This window comes from Mustela erminea, chromosome 5 (assembly GCF_009829155.1).
Source record: "Mustela erminea isolate mMusErm1 chromosome 5, mMusErm1.Pri, whole genome shotgun sequence".
Classification (NCBI taxonomy): domain Eukaryota; kingdom Metazoa; phylum Chordata; class Mammalia; order Carnivora; family Mustelidae; genus Mustela; species Mustela erminea.
Window position 1 is genome coordinate 1,973,551 of NC_045618.1, and position 21,181 is coordinate 1,994,731.

The following is a 21,181-nucleotide window of genomic DNA, read 5'->3' on the forward strand; positions in this document are numbered from 1 at the left end:
GAGATGCAAGGAAGCCCTCCTCCTAAGGGGGCTCACGCACACGGACCCCGGGATTAGCTCTGACCGTGCCTAACGCCTTTAGGCCGGCCAGGAGGGCAGGTGGAGGCGGGGAGACCGTCCAGCCGCAGCACAGACCTGCGGAGCCAGACGGCGCGCTTCAGCCCAGAGAACCCGAAGACCTGCCCAGTCAGGGGACGTGGCGGCTGGAAGGAACACGTCACTACAAGATGTTGAGCGAACTTTTTTTTCTTAGAAACAACTTAACGGGAGCTTCCCCTGAGAGGCGGCAGTGGCAGGGGGAGGCATGAACTTGTCACTTTGTACCTTCCTCAGTCACATTTGGAACCACGCACATGCGCTATTTTTGATTTGAAAAAGTCACAACGGAAGTCTTGTACAAGTAATTTTAGTTCTCACCAATGACACTGGCAGCTAAATCCTGCCGGCCTGACGTACGAACAGCCACACCCGGCAGGAGCGGGTGGCGCGTCCCCGCAGTCCAGGACGCGACAAGTTGAGGCACTTCATCAAAGAACGGGCAGAGGAGAATGAGGTCACGGGGTCCTGTCCCACCTGCTGACTCCCGCCGCCCACCCTCAGCACCGTCCCGCGACGTGGCACGCGCGAACCCCACGCAGGACAGGAAACACAACCCGGACCCGGACGACTGCGTAAACCCACACACGTACCGACAGCCCCCCCGGGATTCAAAGTAGAGGACATCCGCGTGACGTCCTCCGCACCGATGTGGGGGGTCAGACATCGGGCCATCCCACTGCACGTTCAGAACCCCGAGTGCGCGCAGGGCTCCCAGGGAGGGCTTTACGACAGTCCCGAAGGCCACGTGTGCAGCCCGAAGAGCCCGGTCCCGCCGAGTCTGCGTCCGTCTGGTCAGCACGCGGCAGCCCCGGTGAACAGAAAGGAAGAAGCACAGACCCGGCGCGCCCGTGGGCCAGGACCGGCGTGGTGACGGAAGCGTGGCTGTAGGAGTCAGTGACACCCCCATACCGAAATGGGAAAAGCATGTCGGGCTTCCGCATACAGTGACTTTATGGTAAACGCGAACGTGTCATTGTCCAACGTGAATGACAAGACCCCGTCTTCCTTCCTGAAGCCATTCAGACAGTTCTTCTCACGTGGACCACAAACTGGTCCTATGGGCACTTCCAGAAGAAAGCAGGATGTCCTCGGCGAGGGGTGCCCGTGGCCGCCCCGCCCGGGGAGCAGTCTTCCGTCCCGAGGGCTCCTCTGAAGGGGCCGCGGCGGCCGCTCACAGCTCCTCCCTCTTACTCCCAGCTCGATTGTCTTCCTTGGCAGCCTTGGCGGCCCGAGACTTCGGGACCCCCTCCTGCTGCTTCTTGCCCTTCTCTCGCTTTGTTTTATTCTTCTCTTTGCTCCCCCCGCCTCTGCCGGGGTACACCTGCCCCTCCAGGGTGACGTCGGCGCACCTGTCCTGGCTGACCAGGAAGTCCTTGATCTCCCAGGCGTAGCTCCCGTCCCGAAGCATGAAGATGGCGCGGTCTGATCCCACGATGAACCTGGACGGAGACGTGCGATCGTAGGTCAGCACACACCAGTAAAGTGTTCACGGGCAGAACCGCTCCGCGGCATGTAGCCAGAAAAATAATCCCCCCCAAATCCAACAAAACTACAGAAGAAAAACCTGTAGTTTTCAGGGCCAAGTAGCTACTGACATTAAGGTTCAAAAGCACTAGCTGACTGAAGGGTTTCATGCGTCTGCTCAAACCGCACACACGGCACACGGCTATGCGTGGTGTGGACGCCCGCGCTGAGACAGCGTCCGCAAGGGGTCTGGGGGGACCCCCGGGGCTGCGGGAGGCGGTTACCCCTTGAATCTGTTCTGCGTCCTGAGGCACCCAGTGAAGGTTTCCTTTGCCCAAAGCCTTTGGCAGACAAAGGGTGAAAACCATGGGCTTCGGCTGGGTTGCGGTAAGGGGGCCGTGAAGGCTCAGAGATACACTTGGTCACCGGACAGAGATCCCGAGCCCGGAGGGTCACACGTAGGCCAACACTCAGCAGGTCCTCAGGGGTGAAGACGAGCAGACAGAGGCCTACACGGCCCCTCGGTGTGGCCAGGGGCACAAATCCCCAAGGGCCGCACCCCGCCCCTCAGAGGGCCCTGACCTCCCCTGCGCCCCTCGCAGCTGGTCCCGCCGCGGAGAGCAGCGCGCCCTCGCGGGCACTAAGTGCTCCCTCCTACTGTGTCCCCGCTCTTCTCTCCGCACCCGGGACACAGGAGGACCCTGAATTTCAGGACCGCTACTGGGGAGGAAAAAGGCAAATCCTCAGCACTGGGCCGAGGGCCCCTCTGGACTGCGAGCACTGCGCCCTTCACCTTCCCCCCACCCTCCGCTCCCAGCCTGAGCGTGGGTGCGGCCCCCACGAAGAGACCTGGGGGCAAACGGTCAGGCTGTGCCGCATCTGCCCGGCGGACGCTAACCTGCTCCACCTCCCTCAGATAAAGTGACAGTTAACGCCACCCTCCTGGGGACAAAGGCACAATGCAGGGCCCGAGGCCCCGTCACAGAGCTGGGTGATGACAGCCGGGAGCCACCCCCACAGGGGCAGAGCACACGGCTGCTGAAGCGCCAGGCCGGGCACCTGACACTCGCGTGACATCGCGTGTCCGCTCCACCCCGACAGCAGGAAAGTTAAAGATACAAAGAGAAAGAAAACTTCAGGATCAAATGAGACAGTAAAAAAAAGCTTGCTGGCTGTGACCAACAATAAACGCTCTTCTAAAAAGAAAGAGAGAGAAAGAAATACACGGTAAGAGAAAATCAGAGACAGGAGAGGCCAGGGCACGAGGCGAGGACCGTCAGCAAGGACACGCCACTGCGGCCACGGGAGGAGGCCCGGCACGGCCTGCCGCGTCCCCAGCTGGCCGGCCGGCGTTACCTCTGCACGTCGTAGTTGGCATTGAAGAGACTGCCCTGCCAGAGACTGGTGATCTCCTCCGTCTCCTTCTCCGTGGGGCTTCCGGACACGGTGACGAACATCATGAGCGTCTTCCCCTTCTTGGTCATCTTCAGGATGCTCTCGGGCTTGCCCGGGTCTATCTGTGAGAAGTCGATAGGCGCCGAGGGTCTCTTGTGCTCCGGGAGATCCCCTTCTTCTATGTCGTCGTCCTTCTGCGAGAAGAGCAGAGCACGGGCGTGGTCAGACGCGCTCGCTGGCCGGCAGGTGCACGCGCACGACTTAAGTTCTCCCAGGAGAAAGGAAACCCAGTGCCCACCCTTCTTCAACCTCTAGGCGAAGCCCTAGTCTCCAGCGGGACTTAGCACCGGTCACCCCAGGTCACCAGAGACCCTGCATGACGGCTTATCAGCGCTTTCCTCTGGAGGAATCTACCCAGCATGGCAGAGTGTAAAAATGACCATGTTCTCCTTCGGTCCTACAACGAGCTGCAACACAGCAAAGATGTGTCCCAGACCTCGGAAAGACAGGACTTAGGGACCAACGTGCTGGGCACAAAAATCAGACGTGCTGCAAGCCCGCTATCTAAAGTTCAAGATCCAACACAATTAACCTAGGATGACAGAAACCAGAAACAGTGGTGACCCCTGAGAGGCAGAATGAGATGAGGTGGACTGAGAAGGGACACAAGGGAGCTTTCTGAGGTCACGGGACTGTCCTCTATCTCGGTGGTGGCGTGGACGACACAGGTGTATCCCTTTGTCAAAATTCATAGCACCCTACACTTAAAATCTGCATTCCACGTATACCAACGTGAACTAAACAGTCAGAACTGTGAACAGTCAGTCAGTTTTAGTTAACAGGCTTGGTTCTTGCAGTGGTGTGAACCAGCAAGCCTCAAACCACCGTGCGAGAATTCTAGGCTTCCTCCTCCGGACAAGTAAATATAATAAGGATAACAGCAATCTTGTTCTCCACTTCGGGGAAGGGAATTCTAGGCCCGGAAGGGGGACGAGCACTCCCTGTGGCATCAGGCTGCATGCGACTGGGAGGCACCGAGGGAACACGTGACTTTTCGCAGGTAGGCAGGCAGGTAAACAGACTGATAAATAAAAATAGGTTAAAGCCAGAGTTCCTCGGAGAAAAGACTAATAATCTTAGCCATAAAAAGAAATGAATGACTGGTAGGTGGTCCCCGAAAACACTCTACTAAGTGACAGAAGCCACTCACAGAAGACCTGGTGTGTGAAGCCACTGGTGAGATGTCCAGAACAGACAGAGACTGGTGGCTGCTGGGGCTGGCTGCAGGGTTGGGAGATGCGGGGGAGGGGGAGTGAGACCAGATTTTGTTTCTGGGGCAATGACAAGGTTCTAAACTTGAGGCAGGTGACACCTGCACGACCCTATGAAAACGCCACCGACATGTGCGCTTTAAATGGCTGAGTTGTGCGGCAAGTGAATCACCTCTCAATACAGAGGTTACCGAAGAAAACGAAAAACGACCAAGCTAAAATGAAACAGTCCCTGTGTTGCTCTTCCATGGTCCTCCTGACAAACCAACAATAAAGGACTTTTAAAATATTTTCAATAAAGGGGGAGCACAAGAGCCGTCTACAGCAGAGCTTGGAGCCAGCCCCCGTTCATTCGATCTGGGATCTAGCGTTAACCCACCTCACCACCTGGCTGGCCTCGCATAAGACTCCTTACCCCCGGGGCCTGCTTCCTCATCTATAAAAAGAAAGCAGAGCGAGGTGACCCCCAGGGCCCCGCCAGTGTGACGGCACACGACATACCAAGCTTTCCTGACTCTGCGACCCTCCCATCTGACCGGTTTTCTTTCTCCTTTTGCTTTGTGCGCAGAGGCGATCTGCACCCAGGGGCTCAGCTGTCCCATGAGGGGATCTGGGGCGGCTTAGAAAATCCCTTTCCTCACCTATAATGGGAAGGGCGGCGGCATCTCCCTCCTAGGGTCTGGGGATTCGATGACATAAAGACCAGCAGGAAACAGCCTGTGCCGGCCCCAGGCCTCACGCCTCCAACCACCTACGGGAACCCCACGGTCACAATCAAGCGGGACCGCCTGGCCGCCAGAATCCCCGGCTGTTTCCGTCTTCGTTCAACTCTTACTTCTCTGTAACATCTGCTACGGTCTCCTTAAAACACCTCAAGACTTCTGGCTGGCTCAGGAACCTAGGACATTTGCGTTTTTCACACTGATTTCACTTAAGAGCTCAGAAAATTAGTCCAGTAGGTCACAGGAGGCATTTAATGAAAGCTAATAATCAGAAGTCCAGGGGGTACAGCAAGGGTACGGACCGTTTCAAACAAAATTTCCATCTTATAGCTTTATGTGTGTTTCTATTACAAAATAAGCGGGGGTAGAACAGCACCACAGCATGGCCACCAGTCCGGCTCTATGGCTCTATTGGTCCCACCGCTTCTTCCCTGCGCAATCTGACCTACTGTCCTTATCTCTCTCCCTGAGGAAGCCATCAAGCCCCTACCCCAGGCACTCCCAGACCCAGGCCAGCCCTGCCTCTACACATTTCCAGCGGCTTCCCCACTTCTCCACTGCAAAGCTCAACTCCCCTTCTGGCAGATCCTTTCCCTGCTCCTGAGGTCCCTGACGGTAACACACGAGCTAGCATGAACGGAGCCGCTGGTGCCCAGCCTGCAGGATGGCCCTACAAGGCTCCCACGGAACATGGGGTGGGTAGGTGAGGCTCAGAGAAGACAAATGTGACTTGAGGCCACATGGCAGCAGGGGTGACACGGAAGAGCAAGCCCACATGGCTGGCTCCAGAACCCCTCCCTGCAACCTGCCCCTACGTAAAGTGTCATCAGAGAATGACCTACACCAGCTGGGACTCAGCATTGAGTCTAACACAGCAGAAAGCGTTCCCTTGCCCCATCCCCACCCCCAACACGCGCGGCAGGCCTCTCCACGGCACACCAATTCTCCCACTGATGGAAAGGAGTTGGGGGATGGATTCAGGGTTCGCCACTCGGGGAGGAAAAATCATAGCTGGGGGGCGTGGGTGTGGGGGAGTGTCTGCAAACATTAGCTCACCGGGTCTATTCCGCACCCTGTCAAGGGGGATGTTTCTGGCTTTACGGTTAAGGAAAGGGAGAGTCACAGTTACCAAGTGGTAAAGCTGATTCAACACCCGTGCTTTGAGCAGATCATGCTGTCTCCTGCCTGGTCACACAACCCACCAGCCACCAAGCTGAGCGTACGATCTCTCACGTGTCTCCCTTCCGCTGGATCCTGCAGCTTCTGGCTTAACCCAGGCCCTTCTTGCTACCTGTCAGCTGCACTTCTGTTCACCAGTGTGGACGGCCCCACAGTGAAAGTGTTAAAAGGACAGCCTTGCAAGTCAAATGACAAAGTCTGAAATCCAGTTTACTTGCTGTGCAACCTTGGGCAAGTTACTGAGCCTCTCTGAGCTTCCCTGTCACCATCTAGAAAACAGGGCGAGAGCTTGAGATGAGTGAATGTGCTCCGAGCAGTCCGGTTAGCTAACGAAAACTCAGTAAACATTAACCAAGGAGTCGTTTCTACCTTCAGATTCTCTCCCTGCCCATCCGTCCTAACCTTTGCCAACCAACCCATTTTTCTAACCACGACATCCCCTACTCGAAAACCTCCCACAGCGGAAACACCCGCTCCAGGGTATCCTCCGAAGCCTTTAAAGGGTATGATGAACACCATGCAGTAGCCATGGGCAAATGCTCAATCTATCAAGTGAAAAAATGAACAGCAGAAAATTACACCAATGCTATGCTCTCAGCTAGAAAACTGTCCGCACAGAGGGAACACGAGAGGGTGAACGCACACTTCCGTCCAAAGGTAGGGATGATCACGTGTGAGCGTCCCTGTATCCCAGTATTTGGGTCATCAAACTCATCAGCGACGGCGTACTGCCTTCTAAACAAAGTGCAGACCCCAGAGCATTCGAGGTCCAGGCCGACCTGGTCCCCACCAACCTTCCCTTAACTTCGGACAGAGCTTTTTCCAGCTAAGCTACCAGAAGATTCACAGGCCCACGGCTTCCAGTGGGAGTTGCGCTACCCTACCTTCTATCTGGGCTTTCTTAAAGATAATCCTCCTGCTACTTTGGGGTGGGTATGACTAACGTCTTCATTTTGCAGATAAGGAAACTAAAGCATGGACAGGTTCTCCCGTAGCGAATCTCACAAGTGTTCTGAGACCCTGCAGTCCAATTCCAAAGCCTGGACAATTACCATTGGCACCTCCTGCCCCGTTCCCTCGTGCCCCAGCCTCAGCTCCTGTGGCCCAGCTCCCACAACCTCCTCCAGTATCTAAAATGCCATTTCCTTCCTGGGACCTTTTGAAAGTCCCAAGACACCTTCTTCCTTTTTTACAAAACTCAGCAGTTCCCAGTTTGTATCAGGGTTACTAGTCCTGTCACCTAGTTCCTGACAGTGGGACATCTGGCTCGTCTCCACCACACCGCCCCCCCACCCCCACCGGCTGCCTAGCTCCCAGTCTTAGTATTTCCCGCGTAGGATTTCTTCAAGAGGTAGTGTTCTTACACTGGGAGATCAAAACCTTCATTTGCTCAAGTCCATAAAGAGACAGGACAGAAAGGGAGACAGCAAAGGGGGAAGGAACTGCCACAGGGAGTTCCCTCCTTGTCCGTGGGGTGCACGCCCAAATCCACCCCAATCTCACCATCAGGGCTGATAACATACGAAAGTACAAGTCAGCTCCCTCCCAGCCCAGCTCCTCTGACGGTATTTTAAACGGAAAGCCTCTATCAGACACGACCATGTGCACAGAGATACCCACAAAATAAAGACACCAGCGTGGGAAGGCTTCATCCGGTGAAACCTCATTCTGCAGATAAGGAACCTGAGGCCTGGAGAGGAAACAGGGCTTGCCCAAGATACACAGTGAGCAGAACCCACGTTTCTGACTCCACTCCACCAGCCACGCCAATCAGCCGGGACCATCCAACCGCCTTTGCAAGGGAAAAAGGCACATGTTCTCCTTTGCTGAACTTTCTCTAAAAAGATTACACACTCGGGTGCATGCACTAAGGAACCGAAAACCCACTCTCGCAAACACGCCTCCGCTCCTTTAAAGGAAATGCGAGTTTCCTGAGAGCCAGCAGCCCTTGCTTCCACCCCCGCTCCCAAAAGGAAGCCACCCCCCGCCCCAAACTACAAAACTCTCGGCAGAGAATACAGCAGCGAGAAGCCCGAAGTCCTGCTGACCTGAAGTCGGGCCAACGACTGAAGCTGGGATGACCCTCGCCCTCCTACCCCACCCCCATCCCAGAGCAGAGCGGGAAGGGCCCCCTCCCCCACGCGCCGGGCGCACTGACCGCGGGGGCCCCCGCATCGAAGGTACGGAAGGGCAGAGGCGTGAGGGCCGGCCCGGGACCGGCGGCCCGGAAAGCGGGACAGGACCGTCCTGGGGGGCCCCTGGGGCGGGGGGCGGCGGGGGCGCTGGGGGGCGGCGGCGGCTCGCGCGCGGCAGCCAGCAGGGAGGCCTGGCCTGGGCAGAGGGGCCGTCAGGGGGCCGGGAGACACCCGGACGGGGCGGCGGAGGGCGCCGGGGGTCAGCGGGAATCGGGCCCGGGACGCGGCGGGGACGGCCCAGTGCGCGCGCGCGGACCTCCCACTGCTCCAGGAGACGCGCCATGTCCGCGTCGTTGTAGTCGCGGATGTCCTTCTTCTTCCGCGGAGGCGGGCTGGCCTCGCCGGGCGTCCGGGCCGCGCCCTCGGCAGCGGAGGCCCTGGGCGGCAGCGGCGGCAGCAGCAGGTCGGAGGCGCAGAGGAGGACCAGGGCCGCGCGCGCCCAGCCTGAGGCAGCCATCTTCGCCCGCCGCCGCGGAGACCAGTGATGCGCGCGCCGCCGGGCCCCGCCCCCAGACACGCCTCCAGCCACGCCCCGGTCCAGCTTCCAGCCCCGCCCCCAGCCCCCTCCTGTCCCCGCCCTCAGGCCCGCCCCCAGCCCCGGGCCAGCCTACCAGGCCCCGCCTCGTACCCGCCTCCAGGAGTCCCGCCCCCGCGCCATCTTGGTCCCGCCCCGCCCCCAGGGTCCCTCCCGCGGTCCGGATGGGGGTGTCTGCCCGAGCCGGGTCAGCGCGGGTCGCCGGCCCGTCCGCTCGCGGAGGCCTGGCCTCTTCTCCGTGCCGCGCAGGCCACGTCCACCAGCGCCGCCGGGGCCTCCGGGAGCCCCGGACAGCGCCTCGCGGGGCCTCGCCGTGCGGCCTGCGGGAGCGCCCGGAGCTGCAGTCCTGGGACCGCCTGGGCTCCGGGGAAGCCGGGCCGGTGTGCGCGGACGCCGCCTCTCCGTCTCCCGCGGCCGCCCTGCGAGCGAGCGGCAGGTAGCTCGGCTCGTCCGGAGGCCTCGCCTGCACGCGCTGGGCGCTCGGTCCAGCCTGCCTCGCGGGGTCGCCGCCCTCTCTGGCACGCGAGGACCCCCCAGTCCCCCCCCCCAAAAAGATTACTTTTTATTTTTAGGACAGTTTCAGTATTTCGTCTGATTTTAACCCAGTACTGTAGGCTCGGACTAATGCCTTCCGAGGCTGGATCATTTTTGTGTGTTTGCTTCTTGTTGTAGAAGAGCCCGGGCCAGAGATGCGTTCGCTGGTCTTTCTCTCCGAGTTTTAACCACGCAAGAAAGACACGAATCACTGATTGCAGTTGTAGGATACTCGACAGGACGCAGTGCCAAGCGTTCCCCTTCGCCCCACCACTGTACCCCAGCGTCGTTCTCTGTGCATCATAAACATTAGCAGGTCACTGCAAACGGGGTCCGTTCGAATTTCGCTGCATCGACCCGTATGTCTACGGCAGAGTGGACGTACTGGTAAGCATGTTGGCTCCTTAAGTGTCTTCCACTTCGCAACAGGACAGATGAACTTCCCTTCTTCATTCTTCAGTAGGTATAGCCTGCTTCTCCATTAACACACCAATAGTTTATTCCCCTATTACCCCCACCCCCGTTTATGGACACTTATTACCAATTTTTATGCTATTACGAAAAAAAAAAAACCACAATAAACCTCTTTATTCATGCTTTCTATTATGGGCTGAATTGTATCGTCCCCAGATTACCTATGTTGAAGTGCTAATCACAGTCTCCCAGAATGGGACTGTGTTTGGACACAGAGTCTTTAAAGAAGTAACTAAGTTAAAATGAGGTTGCGAAGATGGCTCCCAATGCACTATGCTCTTCTACGAGAAGAGATTAGGTCCCAGTCCTATAGGGGAGAGACATGGGAAGACACAGGGAAAAGGCGGCTGTGCACAGTGAAGGAGAAAGGTCTCCAGAGACACCAACCCTGCTAACACCTCAGTTGGGGACTTGCAGCCTCCAGAACAGTAAGGAAGTGTGTGCTGCCGTTGAAGCCACCTGCTCTGTCACGCTCTTACGGCTGCCCTAGCAAATAAGTAGATCCCCACTTCCTAGGATTAGACTCCTAAGCTGCATGTAACAGAAAACCGCGCTCCTTTTAAAGTGGCTTCGACCAGAGAGAGGGCTTTGTTGTCAGTGTTTCATTTCTCTTTCTCAGAAGTGGTTGGAAACAGAAGCCCGGAGGGCTGGTCCTGGAGCTCCTCAGTCCCCTGGCACCCAGCCTCCTCCTTACCCTGCCCCATTCTACAGGCCGTGGTGTCTCTCCTCAAGTTCACTGCGGGTTCTGCAATGGTGACTGGAGCCCCTGCGTCCAGAAAGTGGGAGGAGGGGAGGTGTCAAGGAGCCCACTTTTCTACCGAATTCGCAGCCTGCTCAGTTCTGCCTGTATCTGGCCAGAGCCGAGCCCTGCAGAGAGAGAGGAGGCTGGGAGACTGTCTTCTAGTTGTATACACTGTCACCCCAGATAAAAGCGGGATTGTGTTATCCCGGGAAGAGAGGAGGTGGTGGCTGTGGACGTGTCTGTGCCTCCCTTTCACCCTGAGGACAATTGTGTGTGAATTCTGTCCCGCTGCAGAGCCTGGTGACCTTGCCTGTCCCCACACATGCATCTCTATGTATACAGACCATGACATGTTTTTACTGACATGGAGCAGAGACTCTAAGAAAAAGAGTTTTTTTTTTCCTTTTCTTTTTTTTCTTTCTTTTCTTTTCTGAAATCATAGGGGAAATGTCATAAGCTTTCTCCCCAGGGCACACGGCTCCACCCAGTGGCTCAAAGCCCTGTCCCGGTTCAGTCACGGCTAAAACACATGAGCAGCTGTGGTCGGTCATGTGCTCTGCTGGGAGGGGTCCCGCTGGTCATTTATTTTGCCAGCTGCCAAGCGAAGGTGCAAAAGTGTGGAGAGTCCTGGGCCACAGAATCTGGTTATACGGGGCGGAGGGGGGGGTAGTGGGGGAGAGGGTCATTTAGTGTTTCACAGAAATTCTTGGGATCATATAAAAAAAAAAATTCCACGGCTACCGACTTTCATCGAAGGAACGAATCAATTCAGTTTATAATCCTCTGATGTGAAAACAACTGGATTGATTTTTCACTGTCACCATTTTGGTGTTTGGAAGTTGACTCAGTTCAACTTTCAGTGAGAATTGATCTATCGAGGGCCTGCGGTCCAGCAGGTGAGGCACTGCTGGAAGGATTAATGTAACAGGGTCCCCGCTTGAAAGAGCTCGCGATGCAGCGGAGGAGATAAAGGATACGCAGTCGGTGTCGTGCGGGTTCCAGGAGGTCAGGACCTGAAGGGAGGATCTGATGGTAATAATATCCCCGTTTTAAATAAGAGGAAATGCTGGTTTGGGAACTATAGCATTCATCAGAGGTCCCGGGTGCCTCGGATGATAAGATGTGTCTTTCTTCCATGTGGCACCCACTGGGGTAATTGCTGAGCCGGTCACATCGTGAAACTGGGCAAGAGCCACTGGAAAGGACGCTGGAGGCAGGGGCGCTCAGATGGGACGAGAGAGATGTGCCCAGGCCCGAGGCAGTGCTGGAGGGCAGGAGAGGAGGGGAGCCCAAGTGAGAGGGACGGCATGGTCATGGGCTGAAGGAAGCCACGAACTTCTCACTGCTTGGGGGTTTAATACTAACCCCACCTCCAAGTGGTTCCGTGACTGCAGATGGTAAAATCTCACATCCAGCCGTCTGGATAATCTGGGTTTATCCTGGCTTGTGACACTCAGCAACAGAGCAGGGAGGCCTGGCCTGGGGGCTGCAGAAAGACTTGCCTGCGGTGTCAGGAACCAGGCAGTTGTGATGTTCAGGATGCTGACAAGCGGGAAAGGCATATGTACTCATCGATCATAACAGACGCCTATGACCTAAAGGATACAGCGTGGTTTTGGAGGCTCTGGTGCACCAAACATGAACCATTTAAAGTCTGAATCTTTAAATTCAGTGGGAGGAGGGTCCAGGGGTGGAGCTAAAGTGGACATGGGGAGACCATGGCTCTTTACCCTCTTCACTTGGCTACTTCTGAATCCAGTGCAAGGAGAGGCAAAATAGAGTCTCCCGAGGTTTAGCTGCCCCTCAGTTTACTCACACGCAGCAATTCCAGATTTCCAGAAGAGACGTGACTGCCCCAGAGTCCACCTCCAACCACCTGATGATTTGTGAACAGAAGAGTAGGACTCGTCTAATGAGACAACAGTTAAAACCTGTGTTTGCCAAACACGGTGACAGTAAGTTAAAAGGCAAAAAGTACATGAAGCTCCGACGGGGTAGAGACAAACTAGCTTACAACTCAGCAAGAAAAAGACGAACTCCCCGGCCGAAGAAGGGGAAAGGCCACACACACTCTCTTTATTTGTGCAACATCAGTCCATGGCCAACATCTACATGAGCAAAAACTGCAGAACCTCACTAGGTAGTGAAGAAATGCAAATTCAAACAAGATATATAAGTTTACCCAAACAAGATACATAAGTTTACCCATCATCTGGGCTCAAATATAAATTCAAGTCCTGTGCCCTGTTGACAATGCTCAGGAAATAAGCAGACCCGTTCGCTTCCAGGGGTACAATCTTTCTACATGAGAATGAGGTGAAAAGTATCAAAATCCTAAAAAAAAAAAGTCCATGATCTGGAGAATCTGAAAATCGCCCTGGAATTAGCAATTCTGCTTCCAAGAACGGACTCCAAGAAGACAGACGATGAAAACAAGAGTACTGCAAATAAAATCGAGCACTTACCACGTGGCACAAAGTCCCCTGAGTCCTTTAGATGTATGGTTTCATTCGCCCCTTGTCATAATCCTATGTCCCGCTTTCCACAAAGCAGGAGGACGTGACATGCTCAGCGACTTCAGACTGTGAAAAACCTACACGTACAGATGGCAAACTGTAGCCCATTTATGCAATGGAAAACATCACAGTCGTTACCTAGGAGCCACAGGTGTTCATCTGTTCATATTAGAAATGTTTGTTTGAATTGTTAAATAAAATTATAGAACGGTATTAAAATCATACAGCTATGCATATGTCTGCATAGGAAAATAGCCCAGTTATGTCTCTAATGGTTTTCTCTAAGGAGTGGGATTTCAAATCAGTTGTGTTTTAAAAGGGGTAAGACACATGTAAACACAGGGATGCCCCTAAACATTGTAGGGGAAAGAAGTCTAATTTCAACTAAAGTACTCAGAACAATACACTTAATTCAAATTATCCCTAATACTGCAGTTGCCTTGAAACCTTCAGGATCAGACCGGAATCTGCTAGAAGAAAATGTAGGACTTTTTTTATCTGTGTCGTCTGAGACATTCCCTACACTTTGTTGGCACAGCGATTTGCAATGACAGTCAGTGAACTCATGATCTGTGTTTCCAGAAAATCATCTCCCTGGGCTCTCCACAAGCTAGAAGAGAACTGGGGTGAACACACTTGCTAAGCGAATAGGCCTTAGGCCTATGCTTCGACCCTAGAGCCATGAGCTGTAAATCCTGACCACACCCACGGGCCATGTCTCCGCGGTGGACGTCCGTGACTTTGTGTCCATGGCTGAGCAAGAGCTGCGGCCAGCAGGATTTGGGTTCAACAAAAGCATGCCTTTCTTGCAAAGAATGGCCAACAGGTTAATTCATTTTTTTATCTCTTCCACAAAATTTATTGATGACCACACGGCGCACTGGGTGTGGGGGACGAGGGGGACGGATCAAGTCCTCATCCTTAAAGAGGGGCCGGGGTTGTGGGAAGACAGTACCCCGTGCTAAGGGCCACTCTATGCATTGGGCACACCAGGGGCAGAAGTGCTGGAGAGTCTGTATTGGGGTCAGGGAGGCTCCACGTGGATGGAGACTGCGAGGCAATCCGTAGTTGCTGACTTACTAGGTGCTGGGCACCCTGAGAGACAGAAAAAGAATTAGGCATGATCAGCGTTAGGAACTCTACTCTCAGGGAGCTGAAGCCTGGATCTTGGCATTTATCTTTTCTGCCCTGCAGAATTCTGGAAAATACCCCTCGAGATCCTTTACCAGTAGGGAGAGGAGGTAGAGAATTTACCCGTGAAAGCAACCTCCACTTCTACGTAGGGATCTCTGATGAGCTAGACAGGAGAACATTCCAGGTCTCCCAGATCTTGAGAGCTGGGTGCCCACGTGAGCCTCTCCTGGTCAGCGGCCCACACACCGGCCTCGCTCTCATACTCAGCTTCAGATGAACAGAGAGACAGGCCAGAGGGAAGGAGTGGGGGCGGGCAGGGGGATGGGGAGCATGCGGGAGGGACGGGTGAGACCCTCCCTAGGTGTTCTGATGGGCTGGGAACAAGATACACCAGAGAGCAAGGTGACAAGCGGGGGTGGTGGGCGCTTCCGCTGAGCCGGCGCTAAGCTTGGAGAAATGGCTAAAATGGAAAGTTTTATGTAAGGAATATAGGGCCACAGTTCAAAAAAGAAAAAAAAAAAAAGCCAAACCCAAATAGTGTTCATACCGCTATTTTATACCTGCTCAAAGTCCGGGGGGTGGACACACCTTCTAGAATAAGCGAGAAAGGAGGGAAAGCCCATTTCCCCAATCCCGGCTGGCCCAACCTGTCGGTCCCACCTGGCCTCCCGGAACCCAAACCCTCAACCAGCTGTCTTTCAGTGTCGGGCTCCTTTCTTTGTTAAATTCCCATGAGCCAGGCCGGGCACGGAGAATACGTTCTCCAGGGGCCGCGCTATTTCCTACTGGCCTGGGCTTCCGCTTGTCTGCTCCATCCACCGTCCCTCCGCCAACCCTTCAGCCCATGTTAGCAGCTTCTCTCACCCGATTTCCACTGTAATGAAAAGCACTTCGCACAGTACCTTGGGTTCCCGTTATATTTTCAGAGAGGGTCGGAAAGGGTAACGAGTGAGGTTTCTAAAGAGATAGCCCGATTTCCAGGGACTGGAGAGGCACACACGGCCGCTCTTAACTTAGCTGCACTGCCATATGCTACAGCGACAAACCACCGAGGGTCTGCGGTGTGACTCGGGGCTCCTGCCTGGCTCCTGTCACATGTCCCGTACAGGTCAACGCACCGTGCACTCCAGCCGCTGGGCTTACGGAGGCCCCACGGTCTTGGAGCTGCACCCTCTAGAACCGTCTCCGAGTGCTTAGAGCAGGGCAAGAGAGAATGGAGAACCGCAGATCTGCTTTGCGTTGCCTTGGCTGAAAGGAAGGCACATCACTTCCCTCCCATTTCAGGGGTCACAGCTGACCACGTGACCCCACCCACTTGCCCCTGGGCTGTTCCGTGCGGCCCACTATCTCCGAGGCAGCTCCTTTCCTCCCTGCGGTCACCATGCCAGTGACGACGTTGTGACAACTTGCTTGTGCGGCTGTGTTGCCTCTCTGGGCTCTATCCTTTTGAGGACTTCGTTACTTTGCTGTAACGTGGGTGCCTAGTGTAGGGGACGCTGCATGGTAGGTGTCCAGTGTTTGTGGACTGAATGGGCCACGGCAGAAAGTCAGGTAACTTGAAAGGAGGGTGGAGGCAGTCCTGGGAAGGGTCTGGGTAGGAGGAGACACCAAGAAAATAATCCTGTAAGGTTTTGTTTTATTTATTTATTTCTTAAGATTTTATTTATTTATTTGACAGACAGAGATCACAAGTAGGCAGAGAGAGAGATAAGCGAAAGCAGGCTCCCCACTGAGCAGAGAGCCCGATGCGGGGCTCGATCCCAGGACCCTGAGATCATCACCTGAGCCGAAGGCAGAGGCTTAACCCACTGAACCACCCAGGCCCCCCTAATCCTGTAAGTTTTTAAAGTTAATGCAAATATAGTGGAAACTTCTACACGTGACCAGTTCCTCGAGGGGTACAAGGTGTCCAGCAAAGAGAAGACACATATATAGAAGGGAAACAGCCCCCCACCCCGGGTTCCAAGTAGCTTTGGGGAAAAATCCCAATCCTAGAGCAGTTTCATGAATCCACTAGGTACGGCGGGAAGGGTTTGACTTGTCCTAATATGTTTTTTGGAGCTACATAAGAATAGGGTGCTTTCCTGGGTTACCACGTTAGGACTTTGATCAGTCCACCCGGTTTCCAATCATAGAAAACTAAAAGGGCTTAATCCTATGTAATTGCTGCTTGTTGAGAAAACCGTCTGTTTTATTGGCCCTGGCTGCAAAACAAGTGGGTTCGTCTAGATTCTAGAAATATCCAAGGACACTCTCTGTTCTAAGTCGGGTGACTATCCATTCAGGTCTGTATCTGTTTTTCCTGGTTAACTTTTTAATAGCATATTTTATAATTCACTCTCAGAGCGGTTTCAGTTTGGACGGTAAGTTGCAAGGTCATCTTAGTAACAAGTGATATTAACTGGCTGGCTGGAAAAAAAAGGTGACCGTGGGTCCTAGGAAGGGACAGAGGAACAAACATTTCCGTTGGCTGACACACCCAGCTGGTGCTGGGCACCTGGAGGGCCTGTTTCTGGACTGAGAGGTGCCCCCCCCACCCCAAGGGGAGGAAGCCCAGGTGCTTCAACCACTTCCTGAAGGGCAAGGTCTGGGTTCAACGAAAAAAGGTAGGGAGTGGGCTCCTCGCCGGGCCATCTGCTCTCCTCCTGTCCTTAGGAAGGCGCTGGAGGCATCAGCGGATCAGTTCCTTCTGCGTAAAACCGGACAGCGCGGTTTACCTCCAAAGGCTGTTCGTCTTCCTGAACAGTGGCCACTCTGATCCCATCGCCGCCGAACTGAAGACACAAGTTACGAGAACGCCCGCGGAGGGAGGCTCCTGATTCTCCCCGCTACTACTCCCGAGCCAGGGACTCGAGCAGTCAGTGCCCACAGTCTGACTTGGAGAGGAGGAGACAGACACTTCGGGGGAGGGCTTGCACAAGGTCACAGAACTAGACGGCTGGAGAAAAGGCTGACCCCAGGAAGTCTGGTTCAAAGCCCGCGCTCCAAGCACACGAGGGGCCCCAAGCCGGCTCTTCCGACTCCCTAGCAAGTGCTCTCCTCGGCCCACACAGCCCTGCAGAATCTACCCCCCCACCTCACCCCACCCCCGCGGAGGAGGCCACGCACAACAAAGGGCAGGGCGAGGGCTGGCGAACCCCGCCCGGGTCCCGCAGAAGGCGCAGAGAGGCCCCCGGCACGCCGCCCGGGCACGGGGGGCAGCGTCCTCCTCCCTTCGGGGCAGAAACAGTCCCCTTCCAGACTCGCTCGCGGGGCGGGGAGGAAGCGCGGAGTCCGGGTCCGGCTCGGGGTCCCCGCGAGACCGCCGGAGGCTGCGCCCCGCGCCCCCCCACCCGGGGCCGTGCGACCAGGGCGGCCCCCAGCCCCCGCCCGCCCCCCACGGGACCCCCGGCCCGCGCCCGCGGCTCCGCGCTGGGCGGCGGCGTCCTCCCGCAGCCACCCAGCTTCCCGGGGGAGGAGCAGCGCATCGCGCAAGCATCCGGGAGCGGCGGAGGGGGCGGGAGGAAGGGCGAGAGGAGGAAGCGGGATTTAAACGAAAGGCGGTGACGCCACACAAAAGATTTCTATAGGCTCCAGGGAGGTGACGGCCGGGCGGCGGCGGCGGCGAGCCCGGGGGCGAGGCGCGGACGCGGGGAGGAGGCGGCTCGGGCGGCCCCGGCGGGCGGCGGCGCACCCACGGCCCGCGCCGAGGAGCAGCCGCGCGGGGAGAGGAGGCGGGCGTCTTCCCCTCCGCCTCTCGGCCCCCGCCCTTCCTTTCAGTTTCTCCCGGCTCGCTCGGAAGTTGGAGGTTGACGAAGATGGCAGGAGCCGGGGCCCGGGCGGGTGGCCGCCGCGCCGCGGGGACCTTCTGAGTTGGCGCGGCCGCCGGGGAGACGCGCGCCGGGCGTCCGATGCGCAGGGCCCGGGGTCTCGGGAGAGCTCAGCCGCCGCGGGCCCCAGGCGACCAGGCGACCGGGATGGACTCGCGCCCACAGCCAGCGGCCGGCCGCGGGGCGCGCGGTCGGGGAGGGCGTGCCGCCTCGGCGCCGGGCCGCGCGCTGTGAGCCGGCGAGGCGGGAAGGGGCGGCCGCGGTGGCCGGCGCGCCCGGGCGTGGCGGGCGGGCGAGCGCGCGAGCGGGGCGGCCGCTGTGCGCAATCAGTGCAGCCTCCCGCCCGACTCTGACTCGGCGCGGCCGCGCCAGCAGCGGCCACACCCTCGGCTCTGCCGCCGCCGGCGCCGCTTCCCGAGAGCAGGGGGCAGGAGATGCGCGCCCCGCGGCGCCAGCCCCGGCCGCCGTCGCGGGCAAGTGCCGCCCGGCGGGGTCAGGGCGCCTGAAGCCCACGTGCGCCGCCGAGCCCGAGGTGGCTGACAGCAGAGCCCGCCCGAGCCGCCGCCCGCGCTCCTCCCCGAGGAAGGGATTTTGATTTCAAAGAAAGGAAGGAAGGAAGGACAACTCCCAGCTTCCCCCCCCCTCCCGCCCTCCCGCTCCGGCCGGGCCGGGCCATGCCCAGGAAGGCGGCGGCGGCGTTGGCGGCGACGGCGGCCCAGCAGAAGGGACTTTCCTGGCAGCCCGGCGGCGAGGAGCGCGCTCCGTGAGTTTGCTGTGCCCGGTTCATGGTTCCTGCAAGCCCTCCAGGAGGCCGAACGCTGCAGCCCCTCCCCGCACCCCGAAGAACCTCCTGCGTCCTCTGGCCCCCAGGCCCGCCCCGCGCCGCCGCCGCTCGGGCTCCGGCAGCCGCAGCAGCCCAGTGCCCTCCGCCCGGCGCGGTGGATGGCATGATGGTGCGGGGAAGGCACCGCGGCCCTGGCCAGCTGAGTCGCGACGGCCGCGGGGGCGGCGGCAGTGGCAGCGGCGGCGGTAGCGGGATCCCCAGCGGCATGCCAGTGCCCCCCGGGCGCGATGGCTAGCGGCAGCGCTGGGAAGCCCACTGGCGAGGCGGCTTCTCCGGCTCCTGCGAGCGCCGTCGGGGCGGCCTGCTCGCAGCCGCGGAAGAGGCTGGTGTCCGTCTGCGACCACTGCAAAGGCAAGATGCAGCTGGTGGCCGACCTGCTGCTGCTGTCGAGCGAGGCGCGGCCCGTGCTCTTCGAGGGCCCCCCCTCCTCCTGCGCCGGGGCCGAGTCCTTCGAGCAGTGCCGGGACACGATCATCGCGCGCACCAAGGGGCTCTCCATCCTCACCCACGACGTGCAGAGCCAGCTCAACATGGGCCGCTTCGGGGAGGCCGGGGACAGCCTGGTGGAGCTGGGCGACCTGGTGGTGTCGCTGACCGAGTGCTCCGCCCACGCGGCCTACCTGGCGGCCGTGGCCACGCCGGGCGCGCAGCCCGCTCAGCCGGGCCTGGTGGACCGCTACCGCGTGACGCGCTGCCGCCACGAGGTGGAGCAGGGCTGCGCCGTGCTGCGCGCCACCCCGCTGGCCGACATGACGCCGCAGCTGCTGCTGGAGGTGTCGCAGGGCCTGTCGCGCAACCTCAAGTTCCTGACGGACGCGTGCGCCTTGGCCAGCGACAAGTCCCGGGACCGCTTCTCCCGCGAGCAGTTCAAGCTGGGCGTCAAGTGCATGAGCACGAGCGCGTCGGCGCTGCTGGCCTGCGTGCGCGAGGTGAAGGCGGCGCCCAGCGAGCTGGCCCGCAGCCGCTGCGCGCTCTTCAGCGGGCCGCTGGTGCAGGCCGTGAGCGCCCTGGTGGGCTTCGCCACCGAGCCGCAGTTCCTGGGTCGCGCGGCGGCCGTGAGCGCCGAGGGCAAGGCGGTGCAGACCGCCATCCTGGGCGGCGCCATGAGCGTGGTGTCGGCCTGCGTGCTCCTGACCCAGTGCCTCAGGGATCTGGCGCAGCACCCCGACGGGGGCGCCAAGATGTCGGACCACAGGGAGAGGCTGAGGAACTCGGCCTGCGCCGTGTCTGAAGGCTGCACCCTGCTATCTCAGGCTTTACGGGAGAGGTCTTCGCCCAGGACTTTACCGCCAGTGAATTCCAATTCTGTGAATTAGCACCCGCCCCCTTCTTTCTTCCACCCCAGACTAGAGGAAGATACTTACTGTCTGCCCCTCTCCATGTATACCAAAGAAATCCCAGGGGAAGCGCCCCCTCCATGTCGGATGCTCCAGAGGAACCTTCCAGAGAGCGGGGCCATGCGCTCCGACGACACTCGTGGGCGCGGGGGGACCCACTGCCCACCTACGCACACCCAGCGGGGACCCGGAGGTGGCACCCAGCCCCGGCCCCTCTTCTGGAGTTCCTCCACTAAATTTTCTTACCAATTGGGCAGGAAGGAGGTCATGGGTTTGTTTCTTTTGGGGTCCTTTTTTTTTTCTTTCTGTTTTCTGTTTTTTCCTAATTAAAAGAAAGGTTACCTCAGTTTTCACTCCTTAGACATGGATGTAGCTACCTTTGTTTTTTTTTTTTTTTTTAAGCAATCGTGTTGGATTAGGCGTATACTTGGTGTGGAAAGAGTATGACTTTGCCATGTGATTTGCAAATGGGGGGAAAGCTACTGTGAGTGTGTGTTTTATTTTTTAATTTACACTATAGAGTGATTCCCCCCTGCCCTTGCCCACCCCCCTACCCCCATGTCAAGTTTTTACCTTGCATGTACTGGAGTATTTATTTCATTTATTAAAATGTTATGTTTCTCAGATGGCCCTTTGCAATTATTGTTGATTTTCAATAATTGTAATAATGTTGCATGCTGCATGGGTCCCTGAAGGGGGTAGCAATATCTCTCCCCGCCTTAGCCCTGTCTCCCTTTTTCCTCGAGGGTGATCTCTCTGAGCAGCCTAGAATTGGAGAACACTGTCCTTGGAGAGGTGCCAGGGGAATGATTGGCAGTAGGTACCATGCTGGGGGTTGGGCTGGCAAGTGGAGTTTGGTCTTGCCTCTGGTTTCTCCTGGAAAGTACTTAAGCCCCACCCTTGTGTCCCACTGCTGTCTGTCCTGATGGAC

At 57.4% G+C, this 21,181-nt stretch overlaps 2 protein-coding genes and 1 long non-coding RNA gene across 5 annotated transcripts; 1 reads left to right on the forward strand and 2 right to left on the reverse strand.

Annotated features, from left to right (window-relative positions):
• Nucleotides 1-228: 228 nt before the first annotated feature.
• MESD (mesoderm development LRP chaperone) lies at nucleotides 229-8,832 on the reverse strand. The gene is made up of 3 exons (XM_032341932.1): nucleotides 8,582-8,832; nucleotides 2,920-3,152; nucleotides 229-1,538 (listed from the first exon to the last, which is right to left on the reverse strand). Exons 1-3 carry the CDS (start codon nucleotides 8,780-8,782, stop codon nucleotides 1,271-1,273), a joined length of 702 nt encoding a protein of 233 aa, XP_032197823.1. The 5' UTR covers nucleotides 8,783-8,832; the 3' UTR covers nucleotides 229-1,270.
• Nucleotides 8,833-12,201: 3,369 nt separating this feature from the next.
• LOC116590312 lies at nucleotides 12,202-15,942 on the reverse strand. Of its 3 annotated transcripts, none has more exons than XR_004285542.1 (3): nucleotides 15,125-15,942; nucleotides 12,816-14,720; nucleotides 12,202-12,486 (listed from the first exon to the last, which is right to left on the reverse strand). It is a non-coding gene; the product is annotated as an uncharacterized LOC116590312 (long non-coding RNA). The 3 variants fall into 3 exon arrangements; XR_004285543.1 differs by lacking the exon at nucleotides 15,125-15,942 and having other exon boundaries at nucleotides 12,816-14,221; nucleotides 14,381-15,079; XR_004285544.1 differs by lacking the exon at nucleotides 15,125-15,942 and having other exon boundaries at nucleotides 12,816-12,944; nucleotides 13,076-15,079.
• Nucleotides 15,943-19,115: 3,173 nt separating this feature from the next.
• TLNRD1 (talin rod domain containing 1) lies at nucleotides 19,116-20,876 on the forward strand. The gene has a single exon (XM_032341933.1). The coding sequence runs from the start codon at nucleotides 19,141-19,143 to the stop codon at nucleotides 20,227-20,229; it is 1,089 nt and encodes a 362-aa protein (XP_032197824.1). The 5' UTR covers nucleotides 19,116-19,140; the 3' UTR covers nucleotides 20,230-20,876.
• The last annotated feature ends 305 nt before the right edge of the window (nucleotides 20,877-21,181 follow it).